Here is a 21,845-nt window from a genome sequence, read left to right as displayed (position 1 = left end):
AAATATATATATACACAGTCTGGAGCTTTCATTATATAAATTATATTATTATATAGTTGGTTATTTTATAAGAAGATTGTTTTATTTAATCTTTTCTTTTTTTTCAAATTTTTCCCCTGTTTTCTTTTTTTAAAGTTAATTTATTCTTCCTTATTTTAGTTTTTGGGGTTTATGCATTTGTATGTTCTGTATTCCTTAAAACTTGCAACTCGAGTGAAAAGAAATTCTCGTTTATTTTTTTTAATACCACATTCAATTCATTTTAATTCAGTCCACTATAGTATAGTGGACTTTCTCATTTTTGTTTGGATTTGTTTTAGAAAACAATTGGATTAAATAGTTTGAGTTTCTTTTTTTTTTAATCCCATTGTCCCCATGTTTTTCCACTTTCGTTTTACTTGAATACTTTTTTTTTTCACATTTTGTTGAATATTATTGTAAAATGAGTTGCATATTTAAAGGTTGTGCTTTCTCCACCACAACGTCCATATTCTTTCATTCCCTTAAAACAGTTTTTTTTTTGTCATGTTCTTATGACCTCTTTGTAAACTTTCTTGTGCTGTGACAATGTGTTTTGTTTTTTTTTTGCTATTTTTTTAGCAATGTATCTTTTGTGTGAGTGTGTTTTATAATTTCCTCAATGTGTTTCGAACAAATACTTGCTTGTGACATTGTCAAGTAGCCTGTTCCTGCTTTTACATGCTCCCTGCTGTATGGCATATTTAGCAGGCGTCGTCAACATCATAGTCACATTTCTTCTCTACGTGGTGTTTTTGTAACAATTTATCCCTCCTTGCCCCCGCTCCCACTCCATCTTAGACGACTGATCTCAAACGTCTCGAGGTCAGGTGGATGTAAAAAGTGTGCGAGGTTTAAAAAAAAAAGGAAAAAAAAAAAAAACAATACCGGAAAATACTTAATGTGTATTTCTGATCTCCTCACTGTGACCTGCTCTGATTATGACTGTGCGTGAATGAGTGCGTGCGTCAGTGCGTGCTTGCGTTTATAGAGATATGGTGGACTGCCATTCAGCTTTTTATTTACGCGTCATTTGGATTCTTAAATACATGTTGGATATTCATTAGCAACTTGGTTATCTTCTGTGTCACTTGACAAAATCCAACCTACAGTGGTGCCTTGCGTTAAGAGTGCCCTGACTTGAGTCACATGATTTGACTTTCACTTGCAAGTGGAACTGAAAAACTAAATATAAGACAAAGAAAACTACACTGTTCATTTAAAACGACCACAAAAATTTGCTTTAGGAAAGTTTTAGCTTAACACTAACATATATTCGAAAATGACATTAACAGGCTAACAGCTAGCATCGGGAGGTGCGGTTTTAGAAGCAACAAATGGTGGAGCAACACTTGTAGACCGATCCAACAATACTGACAGGCTGATATTTTTGTGAATCTCGGTTATTTATTTCTCCTTTTGTCTGCATAACTTTATACAAAGTCAAAGCAAAAAAAAAAAAAAATCTGAACGTTGGCTCGTATGTTGAAAAAAACTTTAATTCGGGTCACTGGTATCTCAAGGCGCTAATGTTTCCATTCACATTGCATGCTACAAGAATAAAAAAACAATCAGATCAAGTATAATCATTTTTTTCCGCTTTGGTGTTTAAGGAATTCTCGAGGTTTAAGCGACTTATGTTTGATTATTGTTGATTACAAAATCACAAGATGGATGCCAGACAGTCCACCAAATCTCTGATTGGAATGACCGTGAGTGAGTGTGAGAATGTGTGCATGCAGGTGCGTGTGTCACTGTTTCATCGCGGCCGCGTGCGTGTGCGCCACCATGCTATGTGACTGCACAGCTGTATCAATAAAGTGGACTCAAAGGGCTCAGATCCTGTCAGCATGTCTTCATTCTTGAAGTTGTTGTCTTGCTCAGGTGGTCGCGTAAGAGGCCACCGCTCCGACAGGTAAGATGCCTTCAATCGAAATGTCTTCTCATCACATTTTGATTTTATCTCGATGTCTCTGCTGCACTTAATAAACCACACGCGTGCGTCAGAGGCCTTCTTTCTTGGGTGAACATGATGGCACAGTCACCTCTGCTGCGAGTTTTTATGGTATCCTCTTGGAAAATGACACTGGAGACTTTACGTCTCTTGTTTTGTTGGTTCTAACTGCAGCGTTTGCTATGGTGGACCATAGTATTCTTCTGGCTCTATTACAGCACCAGGTGGGCATTTGTGGTAGCGTCATTAGGTGTTCCGCAAGGTTCTGCTTAAGGGCCCTCGCTGTTTTCATTGTGTACTTGCTGCCACTATGATCCATGCTACAAAAACATGGAGTTTACGTTCTCAATTTATTTATTTCTACATCTGAACCAAGGATGGGGGGCTGGTGGCCCATGGGCTGCCCTCTCGAAGTAGCCGCCGATTAATTTTTGAAAATAAAGTTTACTATAGCTAAGATGTCTTACGTTGTAATAACAGCGTTTACCACTAGATGGCAGGCATCCCTCATCAGCACCTTCAATCCCAAGACTGTATTTTTCCACTAGAGAAGAAGTACGGATCCTTGGAAACAGCCATGGCCAAATTAGGTCAAGAAATTTGTATTTTCTGGAAACTATATTTTTTACCAAATGTAAAAGTAAACATAGTTTGTTTAGAGACACTATCAGCTATGAAACCTTTCACATTAGTCGCCAATGAAACAATCTCAAAAGTACACAAACAACAGCAATTCCCCTCACAAGAGACGCCAGCAGCTCATTTGAAGTGCATTAGGATTTAGTAAATGTGTCATTATTTCAAATAACATTTTTGTTCATACATCTTAGCGATATGGCACCAGTTAAGTTGCACATCCCCGATTCTCAGCAATACTTAGGCAGTAATTATTTTTGTACACCACAAGAGGGCGCCAATGTACCACCGGTGGAACGCGTTGCGCATTTTGACAATCACGAACACTCACGAGGTAAGACACACGCCGCAACAATCCATAGTGGTCTGCATGCATATTCATGTTGATGTGCGGAGATGGCGGAGGGCGACAAGCAGAAGGCCAATGTTAATTCAATTACACGCCAGCTGTTCCCCTAAAAGCCCGTGTTTGCACTGGAACACACGTCTTCTATTAGGCCAGGAGCCCCTGCAGCAGTAGAAGGCTGCCAGGATGCCACCACTTCTTCTTCTTCTTCTTCTTCTTCTTCTTCTCTTCCTCTTCTTCTTTGGGCTTGCGGCTGATTTACGGAGCCTTTGTTTTGCACCATTACTCTATTTAATAGTCAATCTGCGCGCAAGTGAGATGTGCAAATGAGCTTGTACGCTTCTTTCCAGACATGCTTTGTGTACGCGCGCGTGAGCGTGAGGAACTAAAGGCGTGCACACACACACACGTACACGCACTTATCTTATATGGATGTGAGTTCACTCGTTTTATCCATTGCACGCTTAATAAAGCAAACACATATTTCACACACGACGTTGCTGCTTTACATGTGCAATTGCGCTCCAACCATCCATCCGTGCGAGCGTGTGCGTGCGTGCGTGCGTGTGTGTGTGTGTGTGCTGTGTTGGTATTTGTGCTCCACCCCACCTCCTGTCCCGACTCGGGCGGAGCTCCAGCATGCATCTATCGTTTTCTGGAGGAAGAGGAGGGATGGCGAGGTGGTGTCCTCCGCCAGTCTGTCCTTCTGTTGCACTTTTGTGTGTTTGTTTCTTTCTGTCCACTTGAGGGACTGGCCTCGACAATACCACGTTTCATTTTTCTTTGCAAGGACTATTTGGCATCCAAAGATATGTCTGTCTGCATGTGTTATTCCCCCGTTGATGTTCAATCAGTTGCTTTAAGTGTAATACAACGCAATATATGAGTGGAATTCTGTCGGTTGTCATGTTGTATCTCAAATCATCTTTTGGTCTTGAAATGGACATGTCAACCGCTCCAACCTTCCTCCCAAAAAAGCAACAAATCTCATCTATAGTGCACTAATATTAGTCATTCTACACAGAAGATAAAGAATTATTATTTTGTCTGTCTGCATGTGTTATTCCCCCGTTGATGTTCAATCAGTTGCTTTAAGTGTAATACAGGCTGCTTCATTAATACACAACGCAATATTAATCAGAATGGTGTGTTTAGACTATAATGTGGGTGAATAAAACATTATACAGTGTTTTTCTTTGGGCTTTTTTATGTTCCTTAATTTTTGTGTATCTTCATACCTCACGTTTATCTTTTATTTTTTTTTATTTATTGTAGTTATTGTGTCATGTATTCCCACTTTGTCGTTTTCAGGTCTAGTTTCTGTTTTTATGTGCAATGACAGACATGTCCGGCATGTAAAGGAAGCGTCACGTGTGTAATAATTCAATTTGCAGTGAGTGATGGAGGCAGTGTGTGTAATTGTGACTTGGCTGTAATGTTAAAGAGGCGAGCTCATCTCGACCGGGGTGGGGGGGGGGGGTGAGGAAGTGCTTCTGTTGGCAGACGAGCATTTACTTCCTGGAAGCTTTTCAAGTTGGAGACGGGGGTTGCCTGCCAACTCTCTTCCATCCCCCACCCCGACGGCAGGGAAGACCCCCATCCAACTTGGTCCCATGCAGACGTCGTGTTGGCCGACAGCAGATGCCTCCTGACAATCCGTGTAAGATCTCACTTCTTGTTTCCTGTTTGTTGGAGTGCGCAATTCCATGTGATCACATGTGATCCTTCAACTTTGCTCACTTTTCCTGTCCTTGGAAGCACCGCCCTCTTCCCCTCTTTTCAGCCAATCAAGTCTCATATTTTGTGCTCAAGGGTTTATTTATTTGTTGTTTCACGTCAGTCTTGACCCATTCACGGATGAGAGTTTGATTTATACTTTATTGCAGAGGATATTGTGGAGGAGGGGAAGGGGGGCAATGAAATTATCACTTTGCTATCTTGTGGCATCTTTGTGCTGAGGAATTAAAGTAGAATGAAGTGAGTTGAGGATTTTCATTTATACAAAGCTTTACCGGAATCTTCATGCGAAGGAAATATGCTGAAGTGAATTATGCAGCCTCATTTAGACAAAAGTAGTGTCACCACCTGTTATGAAAAGACACAAACCGTTTGTTGATATTCATGTTTTTTTTCAGTTTATGCTGCCCAAAAATATTCCAAAAAGACATCAATTGAATCAAATGCTTAAGACTTTAACAAGTTGTGAGGGCACACTTCTTTAGCATGACATGTCGTCATTCTTTTGACATTTTCTAATTGCAATCAACGTGGCGCTGTTTTAACACGGCATCGACACGCTAAATGTGTTTAAAGACAGCTGGCACGATGTCACGTGGGGATATTTCCAACGAGGCCACACTTCAGAATTGTTCATCGATGCTAACTTTGATGCAGTTCTTTACGTTCATGTTTGACGGGTTCATGAGAGGATCATTGTACAGTATTTGGGCTGCAACTCACCATTATTTCAATAATCAATGAATCTGTCGAATACTTTTTCGATTAATTGATCATCAATTTTTACAAAAAAAATGTTGATATGAATGGGAACACTCATTATTTTCTTATTGTCTTCCTTATTCTTAATTTAGCTTCTAATTTATATGTTTAACATATTTATATTTAGTACTAAACACATTTTTAATTGAAATGGATTCCTACAAAAAATGTTAATGAATATTTATTATCGTCAAATCAATTCACCGTGAAATGGAGCATATACTGTATGCGGTGTTGTGTTCCAGCTGTTTCCCAAGCGGCTGCTGGCAAGTTGCTAAGGTTAGAAGTCTGTGACATGACTTCATTAGTGGCCTCTAAAGAGAAAGTGTGGCTCACATTAAAAGCTCACTTGATGTCACACTTTTTAGCCGGAGAGGAGGAAAACGAGGACACTTGATGAGAAGCAAGGAGGAAGAAGGGGATTGTCACATCAACGCAGAGAGTGTCGATTAGGTGAGGAAACACCTGTCAATCATCACAGCATCCGGTCTAAAAAAAAACTTGAATTGCTATTTAAAAAAAAAAAGATTTAAAAAAGAAAGAAAGTAAAGTTAGCGGAGAGTTCATTGTTCTCGATATGGGGGAATCTTCAATTTTAACTGACGTTATTTGACATTAACTTGTAAGAAGATCATCGCCATTGCCACACTGCAACCTAAAACCGCACTTATTCAAACACACTTTTTAAAGCAGAGCAGGGCACCCTTAAATAGTGTCGGATTTATGGCATTGTCATTCATTTCAGTGTGAAAAAAATGATTTGAGATACGAGTGTGAACATGGGATAGATTAAACTCGTACCTCAGGGCACCACTCTTTATTGTACACAAACTATAAATAAAAAAAACATCTTTCCATATGTCTCCTTTAAGATCTGCACATGTTTATTACACATTTATGCTGTTGTCATTACAATTCATCATCGACTTTATGGAATCCGTACATAAAACTCATTACCAAAAGCTCACTTAAATATGAGCGGCTGACTCGTTTTAGCAAAAAAAAATACAAAAAGTATTTATCTTGTCGCTCGGCGAAGCGACAGATTGAGCGCATGCGAACAGATTGCTTTCGCTTTGGGGGGAGAAGGAAAAAAAAAAAGGATGGTGTGCCCACGGCAACATCTCACACGTCTTGTGACAAACATCTTTACATTCTACATTTTCAACAACACATCCATTATGCATGACGCCAGGCTGCACACACCCACGGAAATACCTGACTGCCATCTACTTCATTGTCATATAGAAACCGTGTGTGCGTGTGCGTGTGTGTGTGCGCGTGTGTGTGTTTGTGAGTGGGAGGTGTGGCCAGCCCGAGTGGCGCAGCATATGGAGCTTCTAATTGGCTAGAACAGCACAGCTGGACGACACCAGTGCAGTGCAAGCCATGACCCTCCGCTAATCATTCCCACAATCGTCAGAGCTCCTCCTCCTCGCTGCAGCCGCCATTGTGCCGGTGGGTGGGTGGCTTGGTGTCACCGTGTCAGGGTGCAGCAAAGCAACCACCGCCAAAAGCCACTCCAGTACTTCACAACTGGAATCGTTCACATTATTTGTCCTCTTTCTTTGATTGGGCAGATATGAACACTTGCCAAGTTAGCATTGGCATCAATGCTGAGGATTTTTCGAGTCGTGAGTGTTGGTGCGGTGCTCTTACAAATTTAACTGAAAAATGTAGAATATACAAATGTGATTATTCCTGTTTCTGGAATTTTCTGGCCGTCAGGCTTTATTGTTGTGTTCAACTGTTCATTCGAGTGTGCCAGTGTTATACTGAAAAGCTCTGACTCCTCCTCCTTAATTGGTTGCCCTCTTGCCTGATTGGGCCCACCTATTGGCGTTAAGGTTGTTGTAATTAACATGAAAAAAGAAAAAGCTCAAACTAAAACTGCCGCGTTTCGTTGTTTGGATTGTATTGGGTTTGGTTTTGTGTTAATGTCTTGTCTTCTTGTGGTCCCGCCTTTTTTTCAAGTTTATCTTGTTCGGTTTTTGTGTCTACCAGTCTGCTGCCTCAGCCACTCGTGTCTTGTCCCGGTTTGCTTGTGTTTACTTCCCTGGTTTTTTTTCCGTTTTGCTGGGCTTACTTGGGTTTATTTGACACAAAATGATGTATCGCTTTTTTTAATGATACAATTTGATACGCTAAAGCTGATTTGATCCCATATTTCAATTACTATAACAATGGCTTTTGAGTTAATAAATCTATACTAATTAAAGGTAACTTCAAATAGGCAATGGACCTGTTTTATTGGATTGTATTCTAAACCAACTTTGCCTTACTGATTCCAAAATGTAAAAATAAAACACAACAGAATTGATTTCAGAACAAGATCAAGAACTTTTCTTAATATTCTAGCATAAAAAGTGCAAAAGAACAGGCTTGTTCTCTTGCTTTATCATTAGAATAACATGGTTCTTCATATGCATTAAAACATCAAACCAAACCCTTATAAAATGCTTCATATATCTGAACAATATTAAACATTCTCATTTGTGGAACAAATCAAATCATACACGTGTTAAAGTTGTATACTTTTCACATTAAATTTACCTGCTGTGACTGTTCTGTTAAAAGAAAATGCAACAGTCAACAATCTTGTTCTTTTTCAAAAATATCAGCTGGTCTACATGTTGTCTTGCATGAAAACATGCATATGCAATAAGCTATGTTTGCAAAAATAAAATGAATACATTATATTGAGAAATAAAGTTGCTGAACCATCGCTTAGACTTGGATCCCATTGCTTGTCCTGTCATGCCCCGATTTGGAGTTTGCTATGATGTGCCGTGATGCTCCGAGCACTTCTCAAGTGTCAGCTTTTACAAAACAATTAAAAATAAATAACTTTTTTTTTCTCTTGGTATTTCTGCTGACTTAATAACTCCACCGCGCCGCATCCCTTCGGCGCTGACATCCATTGAGTAAAAGCGTAAAAGCTGATAATGTGATAATTAAAAGCGCTGACAGGCGGGAAGGCGTCTTCGACAAGCCCCACCCCCTCCCCCGCCACGTGTCACACCTCCTTAAAGCCGCGGCGGCACTTTTTTAGGTGATTGACGGCCGTCGACCTGGCACTCGCGAACACGGTCCGTAGGCGGAAAAAAAAGATCAGTCTCTCACGCTCTCTTCCCCCTCTTCTCGAGCACACCGTGATTTATTACCTGAACAGACAAGAGAACTAATTAGCGGAGTAATTAATTAATATAAATTTGCATATTTGCATTTGCAATTAGTGCAGTCGACTGATTAGTCTGAGACGGGGAGTCGGACTCATCGGATGCTCCTGAAACACAAACACACGCGCGCACGCACGTATTGTATATGTATGAAGGTATGTCTTTTGTCCTCATGTCTTGTAATGTCCCATACAGCAAGATTGATATTGGGCTTTAATTGATTCTCCTTGTAACAAGGTCATTGGCTGGCATACGTGTGCGTTTGTGAACGTGCGTGTGCGCGCGCGTGTTGTTCCGCATAACTGAGGCGCGCATGCAGCCATATCAAGTGCCAGCTGTGCCCCCCCCCGGTGTGGAGTTGGCAGCCTGCCACCGGGCCTTTCTTTTTTTTTTCTTTTATATATTTCTATCCTCGGGGTACACTTAATGTTTGGACTCCCGAGGAGCTCCGGTTTCAAACGCACCCCTTCATCATCATCATCATCTTACCGCATGCTGAAATCTCTTCTCTAATGCGACTGGCACCATTGTAGTTGAAAATATAACAGAAAAAGAGAAGCAACATCGGAGGAGTCATTTCTAAACTGCTGGGAGACATAGTAGTGGTACCTTGAGACAGGGGTGACTTGACTTGCGAGTTTGGACTTCAAGTAGGTTTGCTGGTGCGGAACTCAAGTCAATTCATGTCACAATACGCATCCCTTGAAAAGATAACAGTTCATCAAAAAAAGGAGGTATCAAACTGTTAAATGTCAAGCAAGCAGTACATGATTTTTGTACTTAAAACAAGCACATTGATTGGACTTTCCTCTGCTAGCTTCATGCTAATGCTAACACGTGAAACACCCAGGTAACCCTTGAAGCAACTAGTATTTGACACACATTCAGTAAACTAGTCCTCACTGTCCAATATTCTTTTCCTCTACAAGCTATAGAAAAAAAATCTGATTTTGATGATGTTGACTGATGTTTTTGTTTGTGTCTTTGAGCAGAAGAACACGTCATAATTAAAAAAAAAAGAATTAGAGGCAGACATTGAACAAAGACTATTTGAAATAATGACCATAGACAGCAGATAAGTGTGACAGTGTGTCAAAAGTGGTTTTATTTTGAGTCTTTATATTTAATTGTGTCATTGCTGTACATTTTCATGAAGTCAAATATTATGAAGTGATATTTTCCCCAATAAAGATGAAGAATCAAGATGATTTGCAACATGAGTCAGACTTATGAAACTGTTCTTGTGCTTTATAATGTTTGTGACATGCGGCGCACTGACACACAAAAATACCACCACAGTGTCGACAACTTACCCAAGGAATCAAGCACAATCAACCCCCACGTATTTTAAGTGCGTCATTTCTCTGTTTGCAGAATTTCAAGGGCGTACCTGTCCTCTATTAGTTGCTGAAAAACTCAACTATTGGCGAAATTTGTTCTATGAAACAAGACCATGTACAGACCCATTCCCAAAGCCCATCCTGAAAACATGAACCAAAACTCAATGCAGCTCTGCTTACCTTTTGCTTCTGATTCTCCAGTTGAACATGAGTTTGAATGTGATTGGTTAATTCCAAACACAGTCACGTGCGCTGTTGCAAGTTGTTCACAGTTGTGCACTCACGTTATTGCAGTTGTTTATTTTTTACATAACTCTCTCAAAAAGATGTTTGTGTTTTTACGTTATACATTAATGCTGTCAAGTGTTTCGAAGTGATTTTTCTTGTTGTCATTTTATTATATCGCAACAACCTGGCATGCTCGTCTGCACTTGGTCTTAATGACACTCCTAGTCCACAACATTTGATCGAGCTGAACCACAAAATTTCTGCCATGATAGCAGAGAACAAGCACATTGCATGTTTTCCTGCTTGGTTTTATAGTGCAATTCGCACTTTGCTCAGAGTAGAGTATATAAGAATTTACAAGGTCCATCAAAGGCTCCGTTTGAGACATTTATGTGTAAGCAACGAGAAGGGAACAGAAGGAACACCTTCACCCGTTCTTCTTTAGGTTTTACTTTCCCTCATAAACGTGCCTTCAACTCACCGTATGACTTCGTATAAATGTGACAACGTGTTTATCGTCCTGCATTGACTACAATGTCAAAACAATCGCTAATGTTGTTTTACTACAATTTGTGCTTTTAAAATACGATATGATTTTTTTGCTTTGACTAACAATTGCAAACTGTGACACAAACATGATTTGGTGGCAGTGAATTCAACTCAACTTACTTATAATACTTACTTAAATAAGCAGCAGTTTGGCAAATTGTGAACAGTTCTTAAAAAAGGCTTCAAGCTGTTCATTACTATCAGTTGAAGTTTACTGTCAAACGTAGTATAAGAAGAATTACAGCCATTCAGTCCACTTACATAAAGCCCAAGCTAAATAGGATCTGTTTTGCGGTCCTCTAACACTTTAGAACACAATCAGCAACACATGTAGACCAACCACATAACTATATATTTATATATATATATATATATATATATATTTTTTTTTTTTTTTTTTAATTTATTTCAATTCATTCAATTTGCCTGTGACTATGGCACCAAATAGTCCGCATACCAGTGGGTGGAGACCACTGCATTATCTTTTACATTATGCAAATGCCAAAATATTCCAAACACATCTCACTGAGCAGTGCAGCAACACTGTTAGTCAGTTGAAAGTGTGTTTTGTACTTTAACAGATAATGGGAAGAATTGCATTCCCAAGGTGCTCCATTCTGTAAAAATCGATTTTTCACATGAACATGCATGAACAAACGTACCTGTATACCTGTTGACAATGCACGCACGCGCATGAAATTTGTTTTGCACGGCTCTTACTTGTTATCTTTTCTCTCCAGCTCTGCGCCATGCAAGAGTCCCCAGGGACCCGTCGAGCACGTGGTCCGAGCTGCCATGAGACGTCAGCGGCAGATGGCACCACCACCGCCATGCATACCGGCTGCTGGCACCAGTGGCAGACAGTCCTGCAAAAAGAAGACGACGGCGACGACGACGAAGAGGAGGAGGAGGAGTAGAGGAGGAGATCGAGAGGAAGGCTCAGTGTGCTCTTGTCATTATTGTTGTCATCTTTTTGGGGGGTGCTGGAGCAAGAGGAGGTTTGGGAACATGCATATTTCGCGTTGACCCCCCTCCCTGCATGGTGAGTTGTCTTTTTTGTGTTAAACTCGTGTTTTTGTCTTCTAAAACTAGAAAAAATAAAAAGTTGAAATGCCTTTAGGGGTGCAAAGATGCCCGCCAATAAGTTTTCTCTGCGGTGGAATTAGGATAATTAAGTAAAAACCTTCAAAGCACTTTAAAAAAAAAAAATGTTTCTTTTTCAGCAGGAACTATGTTGACTCTGCCATTCGACGACGCGCACACGATGTGTGAGCCCCGCTTCGGTGCCGGTTACCCCCGCGGAGGTACCCCCGAGGACCGAGCCTCCCCTCGCGCTCCCCACCACCTGCACGATGACGACGAAGACGACGACGAGCCATGCAGGTCCGCCGGGGACGACGCCGCCTCCTCGGACCGGGACTACGAGCAGGACGACAGCGGCCTCCTGCTGCACAAGAAGCGCGGGCCCCGGAAGAAGAAGGCCACCAAGGAGCCCCGCGACCGCTCCAGGATGCGGCGGCAGGAGGCCAACGCCCGGGAGAGAAGCCGCATGCACGGCCTCAACGCAGCCTTGGAGAGCCTCCGCAAAGTGGTGCCCTGCTACTCCAAAACGCAAAAGCTGTCCAAAATCGAGACCTTGCGCCTGGCCAAGAACTACATCTGGGCTTTGTCCGAGACCCTAAGCGCTGGCAAGAGACCCGACCTGCTGGCGTTTGTGCAGACCCTCTGCAAAGGATTATCGCAGCCCACCACCAACCTGGTCGCGGGCTGCCTGCAGCTCAACTCCCGGAACTTCCTCACCGACCACAACGGGGAGGTGGTGTTCTCCGGGCGGCCTCCTTACGACCCGCTGTACTCCTCGTCCGCCTACCCGGGCTCTGAAGTGGGCGCTCCAGCCGGGCACGGCAGCTCCGGCCCGTCGGACCCGGCCAAGCCGTTCCGCCACTACGGCTACTCGGCCGCCTACGAGCCGTCCTACGCGTCCCCGGAGGCCGGCAGCCCGCACTTCGAGAGCCAGCTGAGCCCGCCCGTGAACCTGAACGGCATTTTCGCCTTCAAGCACGACGAGCCGCCGGACTACGGCAAGGGGGCCCACCACTACGGGATGCGCTACTGCGGCGCCACCGGACGCGCGGCCCTGGCGCACGGCTCCATGTACAGAGTGGCCCCGGAGGGCCGCTACCCGTACGATCTGCACGTCCGCGGCCAGTCCTTCCAAGCACAGGGGGAGCTCAATTCCTCCTACCACAATTAAGATGCACAAACTCTCATTTTTTACATCCACAACTCAAAAATGCTTCGTCTTTTCCTCCCTCAGATAAACTCCGTCAAAGTCGGCACTTTGGAAGCCAAAGCACAACAAACTTTAACATTTACAGAAACAAGTCAATTAAAATGCCCAAAACTGCACCCGAATTCAACGAAGATGCATATTTGTTTGGATTTAAGTGTCATTTGGGGGATCTTATTATTATAAATTTGGATTGAGCAGTCAAATGGCAATGAAGCTATGCAAGGCAATCGTTCAAATGACATGACAACGGTCAAAACATTTAATCTAAATTGTTCCCGGGAGTACTGAACAATTCAAAATACATGTGCGGGCGTGAGTGAGGAGTAAATTGTTTTAATGAGGTTGATGTAAATTATGATTATTTATTTATTTGAGCATATTTATTGACAGTCATTGATAATAGGCTATAAAATAGAATTATTGTACATTTCAAAACAGTGTTTTGTGAAAGATTTTATGTTGTTATTGTTGTCATTTATTGGCTTGAGGGGGGGTTTATTATTATTATTATTTTGTTGACATGTGTCACATGCCTTCAAAAGGGACCACTATTAATATGCAATGATAGTGATATTTTGGAGTGGATGAACTTTTTATGCATTGTGTCACAAATTGTGTCTTTTTTGGGGGGGACGGGGCGGGCACATTGTTCCAACTCGTTATGGATCGAAACCTTCGTGAAGGAATGTTTGTGTTCTGTGATGAGCTTGTGTCATTGACCACGATTTAATTAATAAATGAATTAGGGGGAAACCAAAAGTATTTTTTTATTGATTTATTTGGAGAAATTCCAACATTTATTTTTATTGTAAATCCACTTTTGGGCGAATTGTGCACTTGTAGGCAGGCTTGGATGTGTTGGAGTTGTACTTGTTGGATTTGGGCCAGACTGCACAGACTGTGCAATCCAGGGTAAAGGTAATAATTGTTTTGTTACATTTTTTTAAACCTCTCGAATGAGCACTTGTCGCATTTGAATGCCAAACTCCAAAACGTTTGAACTCGTGACACACTAATTTAGCTGAACGTCTCTTTGCGGACTTCCATCAGTGATCTCGATTTTTTTTAAACAATTAGTCAAACTAATAGAAACACCCCACCCGGTCTTAATAAGGTTCTGCTCGTGGTTTGGGTAAAAAAAATTAACTGACTTCTGCAGTTATAATTTTACATTACGTACACAGGCCTACTGAATTATATATATTCTTTAGTATTTCATAGATGGACAGTTATACAAACTAAGAGAACCGTCCTCCGAAAAATTAAAGTTAACTTTCTCCAGTGATTTTTTTAATTTTACACTTGTTAAATTTGGTGTGGTTTTACGTATATTTTAAGTTGATATATTAATTTAATATGTAGTTAATATAATGTAACACAGCCCGTAACGTTACACACATTTGTATTCGTTTTTTTATTTAAACTTTATTTCTGCCTCCATTTGAAAACAAAAACAGAATTAGTCATATATTGTTCATGTGACTTTTTTATCGCAGAGCTTTTGACACTGCCAAGAAATATGTATTTCTAAGTATTTCAAGTAAGAGATGTATGCAACAAAAACGCGCACATACTCATGTTATATATGAGGCCATATTTATACTTAATAACCATCTTTTGAATTGTCAACACAATTTAATAAAGTGTATCGTATCGTGAAGCTATTTGACAAATTTCAAAACGATATCTGTAATATTTTCCCACAGAAACACAACAAAGGAACAACTAAAAAATCTACATGGATTTAGGGGTTTGTTATGTTTCATGTTTTTTTCCCCCTGAAATCCAATACATATGAAAAAGGTTTCAAAGTCTCACACGCCCCCCAAAAAACTAAAATGAAACAACTGAAATTCCTTTCATTCAACAGAAAATGTGTGTGACACGACATATGATGAGAAAACGTGTTTATTTCATTCCACTCATTTTCTCCTGCCTCATCATTAAAACCGGTGATCCCTCGGGGGCCCCGAAAGGGCCTCTTTAGCCCCCTCCCAACCATCCCAGCCCACCCCAACTCAAACTCCACGTGCACATTTGTCCCATTCAGTGTCCCACTCTCTGGCTTGTCACTGTGTTTGGACAGGGGAAGCGAGGTTTGAGTCCTGAGGTGGGGTCGGTGAAGTGGGTGTGTGCGTGTGTGGGGGTGGTCGACGCCCACGTGGTCCATGAGCAAGCAAGCGACAGTTTAACACGGGGTCAAAAGTGTACGTGTCACCCCCCAGCCCCCCCCCCCCCACACACACACACAAACGCACCCCCACACACACACACCACCACCAATACGTTCATCTGCTCATTATCCACGCAGCATCTGGCCCACTTGTGTGGGCAGCTCACAAAGACAAACACACTCAATATATTGTTTGTGTACATTAATACATGGAGGACGCAAATAATTGAACACTTCTAATGATCTAATCGGGGGAAAGATGAAAGCGAGAAAGCAACTAGTTGAGGATGGTATAAGAGGAAGGACCGGAGGAAGGGAGTGTGGGAGGAAGGATGGAAGCAAAGGATTGAGAAGGGAGACAAGAATGGTGTCAAAGAATGAAGAGATTCCAGAATAAACGAAAGATGGAAGGAAGACATATGATGTTAGAAAGGAGTGAAAGACAGAAGAGAGGAGAAAGGATGGAAGGGAGGAGTGATTGATGGAAGGAAGAGATGGGGGAATGTTATGGAAGGAAAGAGAGAAGCACGACTGGTGTAGTAGGGAAGAAATGAAGGAAGGAAGGGAGGACCATGTAAAGGAAAAAAGGAAGGAAATTTTTTCGGGACTTCTCTAGACCAACCCACACACCCACTTGGACTTCAAACTACGACACTTCTTGATGCGCTTGCATGGCCTCCTTTGTCCGGCGCTTGAAATGTTGGAGGGATGGTTTACATGCAACGCCAATGACAAACACTAACCCAGGCTAAATACCCTATTTTGGGACCCTCACCCTAGTTTGAAACTCTGCATTAAATTCATGAGATTAAACTACGTTTAGTAAATGAAATTGTAACAAGTAAATATTCGATGTGCATGGGGTACAATGAATAAAGGCCTGCTTTAATTATAGACGTCTCCAGCATCGATCCATTTGTCAAATTACGGTTTCTATTGTCAGCAATGATCTGTGGTTAACTTCTTTTTTCACTTGAAACATATGCCAGTTCACAAAGCTAAACGGTTTCCTAAAAAGAAATCTGATTGATAGTTTTACCTTGAAACACGCAAAAACATTTCTCTTTTCAGTAATAATATAGAATTTATGAGTGGTATAAAAAAATACTTTTATTTTATTTCATTGTCCTATTTTAAAATTTAATATGATATCATGATCTTATTTAAATATAAATGATATACTTTGGGCATTTAAATTTGTGTATTTTTTTTTCATTCTATTAAGGCAACTGAGAACAGATTCTCATTTGCAATGCCAATCTGACTTTAAGATGGCAGAGAAAAACAAAGTAAATATCAAATCAAATACAAAAAACACACACACTCACACACGCACGCAGACACACGCGCACGCGCACGCGCACGCACACGCACACGCGCACACACGTATACACGCCAGCACTTTTTTGCGCAGCAAAATTTCAGCACTCAAAGTTTTTGGGTGGAAATTGGGAATCAAAGGAAGTAGGCCAAAGGTCAAAGTTTAGAAGTGACAGCTTCACACGGGTACATTTTATTTCAGTTTTAATTTCCGCTAACCTTTTCCTGTGACCAATATATGAAGTTTTGTTCCCCACATCTAAACTGTAAGGCACGAGATCAACTGTTGTTGTTGTCGCCCATCTCCTCAAATGTGAACAAATGCCGTTCCTCGTCAACAAGGGTCCTCAAAATTCCGTGCATTTCCCAAGCCCCAGATGGTGATGGTGGCGGGACGGGGACACATTTTTCCCATTAAATTCCTAATAATCATTTGGAATTGTGGATGGGAGGGTGTGTATATATACGTGTGTGTGCGTGAGTGTGTGTGTGTGTATTGGCTGTCTTGGAAGTGATGATGGGGCTGGTGGGTGAGGGGAGTAGTGGGATTTGGTGGTTTAATTAGACAGATTTAAGGAGATAACCCCCCCATGCCACCAGCGCCCCCCCCCTCTTGCTCCTCCAAATGTGTGGATGCATGTGTGAAAGAATTAAACATACGAGCGTGCGTGGGTGTGTGTGTGTGCGTGTGTGTGTGTGGGTGTGTGTGTCAGGTCATAGTGGCGCAGCGGAGAGGAGGTTTGACGCCAGGCCACGATCTCATTAAGGTGTCAGATTGGTGGATCAGCCCTTCTGGCATCCGACCCGAACCCCATTCAGCAAGCTTCGTCTTTGGGTTGCCGACGCTGGCGTGGGCCTGCTTGGATGGTGGTGAGCATTTATTATCATATTTGGTCGGATTAGATGAACATGAAGCTGAAGGGTGGTGCTCTGAGAGGGGAGAGCAAGGTGAAGCTATGAGTTGACTCTTCACGCGCACGTTTTGTTTACAGGTGTTCAAAGTTGGGAGAAAGAGCACATAACGACAGTATACACTATATAAAAAAATAAGAATTAAAAAAAAAGAGACTGGTGCAAGTACGAGTCCTGGACTCATAGGTGTTCTTGGGCCATTTTTTGGGGATGCTCAAGCACCCCTAAAATTTTAGTGATTTTTTTTTAACTCTCTGTCCTTTTTGAATGAGCTATAACGACTCAATACCTGGTTGAAACGGCATATTTTTACAATAAAAATAAAGCATTGCCATTGATTCAGCAAAGGTTTGTTCCACACAGTCACACCCGTCCCCAAGGGTGGGCCATAGGGGGCCAGGCCCACCCACGAGATGCTTATGCTCCCCTACATGAGGCACAGAGCGCTTAAAATAAAAAAAAAAACTGCTATTTTTGTGCTGTGAAATATTAATTTTAAGTTCTTTTTAATCAGTAAGTCCATAAAAGAAACAATCGTATCGATTTATAGACTGAAAAAATAAAATAAAATAGATTCGTTTGACCAATGGCCACACGTAACTGTAAAAGCCTTAGTGAAAATAATGTGAGGTGAGCAGGCCGACACACAACCAATACATCAATGTTTTATGGAGTGAATTTGTGACTTTTTTTTTTTACATGACGTTGTGTAATGCGGCACGACATGTCTCTAAAATATGTATTTGTAAATAACAAGAGCCGAGGACAGACTGGCTAGACTGGCACACCAAAACAGTTAAACACAAAAGATTAACTATGATTAGAATCAGTCATTCATCATGAAGATTTTGCAAAATAATAAAAGTGTAAGCGTTCGTTACAATGAGGTGAATATTTGCACGCATATCAGTACAAGTCTTGTAAATTCTCTTTTAGTAATCATTCTGACATTTTGCTGTCCACCCTGTCATTATGGGGTAACTGATTACCAATTAGGGAAACTCTCTGATCTTTTCATTGACAGGATGAGCAGCCTTAGTTTTTTTGTTTTTTTTTTGTGGCGGTTGAAACACTGGAAAATGACAGAATAAACTTGTATCATATTTTTATTTTATAATTATAGCTGGTATGCTGTCAATCTTAATATGCCCAATCTGTCATTGTGAAACATCAATTGTTGTTAAAAAATTGCAGAATTTCAAATATTTCTCAAGTAGCTAAGTGACGGTTCGCTATGTAGTCATTAAATGCGAACATTAGCCGAGCATGTCCATCCCGTCGCGAGATGTGATGTGGACAAATTTCACATTCCAGTAGACTCTGCCATGTGTTGATCCCGCCAATGACACTGAAGGTATTGATTGCTTAGCCGTTGAAGGCCGTAAATCGTGGCTTCGGGTTGGGGACCCGTCTTTACACACGTCCCATGAATATGGAAGACAAGATTTGAAGTTGACAAGCAGTGAGATAAAAGGATAGGATGAGAAGTGTGAAGAACTGGAAAAAATGAAATCAAAAAGTGGTGGAGCACGCGCGAGAAGAAAAAAAAAAACGGTGGCGTCACAAATCCTCAGATCCATTTCCATTTTGGAAATGAGGAATGGCCCGGCATTAAACATGTAAGAACAAGTATAGGAACTTTCCTGGACTAATCACACAGGATTCATTAGCTCCATAATTAACTCCATATTAGCACAGAGAAAGAATCCATTCGTAACATCCACTTTTCTTTTGTGCTCCGGTGACGTATCGTTCCATAATCACGCGCCCTCGGATTAAGAAGAATCTCCTTCGCCCATCGAATCTATCAATTATCTATCACCGAGATGGCATGTCAGCGTTTATAGTACAGTACAGTGACTTGGAGCGGCATGCTGCACAACAAACGTCCCCATATACAAGATGTCTCCTCCGTCGGCTCCTTTTAGTATTCATCTCCACTGCGCGCCATCGCCAATCTGTCCCATACTGCCTTTCAAGCATTTCCTGTGGGACTCATGCTGTGTTCACCCACACGCACACACGCACACACACACGCGCACACACGGCGCAGAGGGAAAGTGAGCTGTCTGCCGAGGGTTGGATTTTTGGTGCCGGTCCAAAAATGTGTCACCGGGGACACGCGTGGCCTGCTGGAGGCTGGGATGCTGTCGCTAATGGGCCCCGCAGCCGTCAGCACCACCTGGGGATACATGCATGCAAGACGCCATGCGTGGATGGAGGGATGGAGAGATCCGAGGAGGGGGAGAAACACACAGTAAAAATCAGGATCTATCTATCTATCTATTAATTTGTCAATGGTATGTTATTCAATCATCCGTCCATCCATCCATCCGTCCATCCATCCACCCATTCACACATTTGTTTTTCTATTCATAAGTTGTGTCTGTAAGGAAAAGACGTAAAACTGTAATGTATCTCTATCGCAGTTGTCCGTGAACGTAGTACAGTTTCGATATTTAAATGAGGAACTATCCAAAGGCAGACTTTGCAAAAGTCTATTGGACATGAAAAGAGTTGTTTGCATGCAATATGTTGTTTGAACTTGTGGAACTAATGCGTTTTGCAGGAAAAGTCAATGTTGCTTCGTGGCTGCCATGAAAGGCGGCTTATAAAAACAAGGGAAAAAAAGGCGAAGAAGGAGAAGAAGTGAAGGCATAAACAGGCGGGGCAGGTGTTGACGATGCAAATGAAACGGATGACAGATGGCGAGCCTCGCGATTGCTCACTGTGCAGATAATGGATGGAGGTAATCAAATTCCTCCGAGGCTTTGGGACTTTTCTTCGCAACTTGCCCATCAATTGCACCATCAAACGCTGCCGTCGTCAAATGAAGCCCCCCCCCACCCCGCACCGAAGCCCCCCCTCCACCTCAAAAGATGCCCTACAAAGAACTTACAAGATGTTTTCTCATCAGCGAGAATTTGGTAGCAAATTCTACAAAAACTTAACATCACTGTGTCTCTTTGAGCTTTCGGTAAAACGCAAACATGCCAGAAATGCAGCACTTGTATCCAAATAGAGGAACAAATATTGCACCATTCTTGATATAAAATCAGAATTACACTTTGTGTGTTTAAAACTAACACATGGGTCCTCCACTAGCTTAATACCACGACTAAATAGCATCTCATGTATACTGTGGTGCCATAACCCTTTCAACAATGGGTTGAACAAAAACGGTGCAGCAATACATATAGACCGACAATATAATAGTCACCACACTCATGCATCTTTTATTTTCTGCATGGAGCAGCAAATATTAGTGCTGTACTGATGAGCAGAAAGAGAAGTTGTTTGTCTTGTACTGCCCCCAGGTGGCCAAGGCAGGCACAGCAAGAAAGAGCAGCATAATGGCCATTTGAGAACCTGATTTAAAACCTGAATTTGTGTTTCAAACCACTCAACCGGGCTTGGAAACCTGACTTTGAAACCTTGTAGGTGGCTTGGAATCTAACTTTGAGCCCCTTTCACTGGAATTTGACGTTTTCATTTTGAAACCCAAACCCTAAATCTTGTTTGAAACCCAAACTATTGTTTGAAAACCAAAACCCGTCTTAAAATCCAAGTTTGAAGCCAGAACTTGTTCTCTGCGTGTTGGTGTTGTTCATACGTGTAAACAAGCATGTGTATTATTAATGACGAGCTGCAGCTGTTGGCGGGAAGCAACGATCCCCCAGCGGATCTGCAGGGGAGCGTCTGCTTACCCCCCAAACAAACTTTTTCATGTTCTCTGATGTGATGCTATAAATTATTTGATCAATTATTTGAGAACCGCCACCCATGTGCTGAAAATGTGAGATGTGCTTTGATTGCATGACATGCTCAGTAGTTCATTTTTCTCTAAAATGTAGTTTTATTTTTCTTTAAACTACGCTTGTATTTCATTTCAAGAAAGAACATATTCCTTATCCTAATTTGAAACCCTAATTTCTAACCCAAACTACGTCTTGAAACCCTTATTCTTTTTGAAACCCAAATGTGTTTTGAAACTCTTCGCCAGGCTTAAAACCCTAATTTGAAACCCAAATATGGTTTGAAATGCCACTTTCAAACCTTTTAGTTCGGCTTTAAAATTTCGATCCCAACCTTGTCTTGAAACCGTAATTTGAAATTCTAAGCCTGGGTTGAAATCTTAATATGAAACTTGAACTTTTTGCTTTAAAGGGTTAGGGTGAGCCTAGTCTTGTAGTTTAGGTCACGTGTGGGCAAACTGCGGCCCGGGGGCCACGTGCGGCCCATTAGACTTTTTAATCCGGCCCACCGTACTTGGAAAAAAATGAAATGAATAAACCTTGTTCATGTTTTCTTTTCTAAATACTGTGGTTTTTCAAAGACATATATATTGTTCTAATACTTTTATTCAGTGCCGTTTAAAATAAAATGTTTGTTTTTTTT

At 41.5% G+C, this 21,845-nt stretch overlaps 1 protein-coding gene across 2 annotated transcripts; it reads left to right on the top strand.

The window, feature by feature from the left end:
- Nucleotides 1-3,870: 3,870 nt before the first annotated feature.
- Nucleotides 3,871-14,302, top strand: neurod6b (neuronal differentiation 6b). 2 transcript variants are annotated; one of them, XM_088311108.1, is made up of 4 exons: nucleotides 3,871-4,614; nucleotides 5,822-5,906; nucleotides 11,506-11,791; nucleotides 11,976-14,302. In XM_088311108.1, exon 4 carries the CDS (start codon nucleotides 11,981-11,983, stop codon nucleotides 13,001-13,003), a length of 1,023 nt encoding a protein of 340 aa, XP_088167234.1. In that variant the 5' UTR covers nucleotides 3,871-4,614; nucleotides 5,822-5,906; nucleotides 11,506-11,791; nucleotides 11,976-11,980; the 3' UTR covers nucleotides 13,004-14,302. The 2 variants fall into 2 exon arrangements, with proteins under 2 accessions (XP_088167234.1, XP_088167233.1); XM_088311107.1 differs by having other exon boundaries at nucleotides 11,973-14,302.
- The last annotated feature ends 7,543 nt before the right edge of the window (nucleotides 14,303-21,845 follow it).

The sequence above is a fragment of the Idiotropiscis lumnitzeri genome, chromosome 12 (assembly GCF_059441095.1).
Source record: "Idiotropiscis lumnitzeri isolate Australia: NSW breed Sydney's pygmy pipehorse chromosome 12, RoL_Ilum_1.0, whole genome shotgun sequence".
In the NCBI taxonomy this organism is placed as follows: domain Eukaryota; kingdom Metazoa; phylum Chordata; class Actinopteri; order Syngnathiformes; family Syngnathidae; genus Idiotropiscis; species Idiotropiscis lumnitzeri.
The sequence above is the reverse complement of the archived record's forward strand: the minus strand, read 5'-3'. Positions and strand labels throughout refer to the sequence as shown.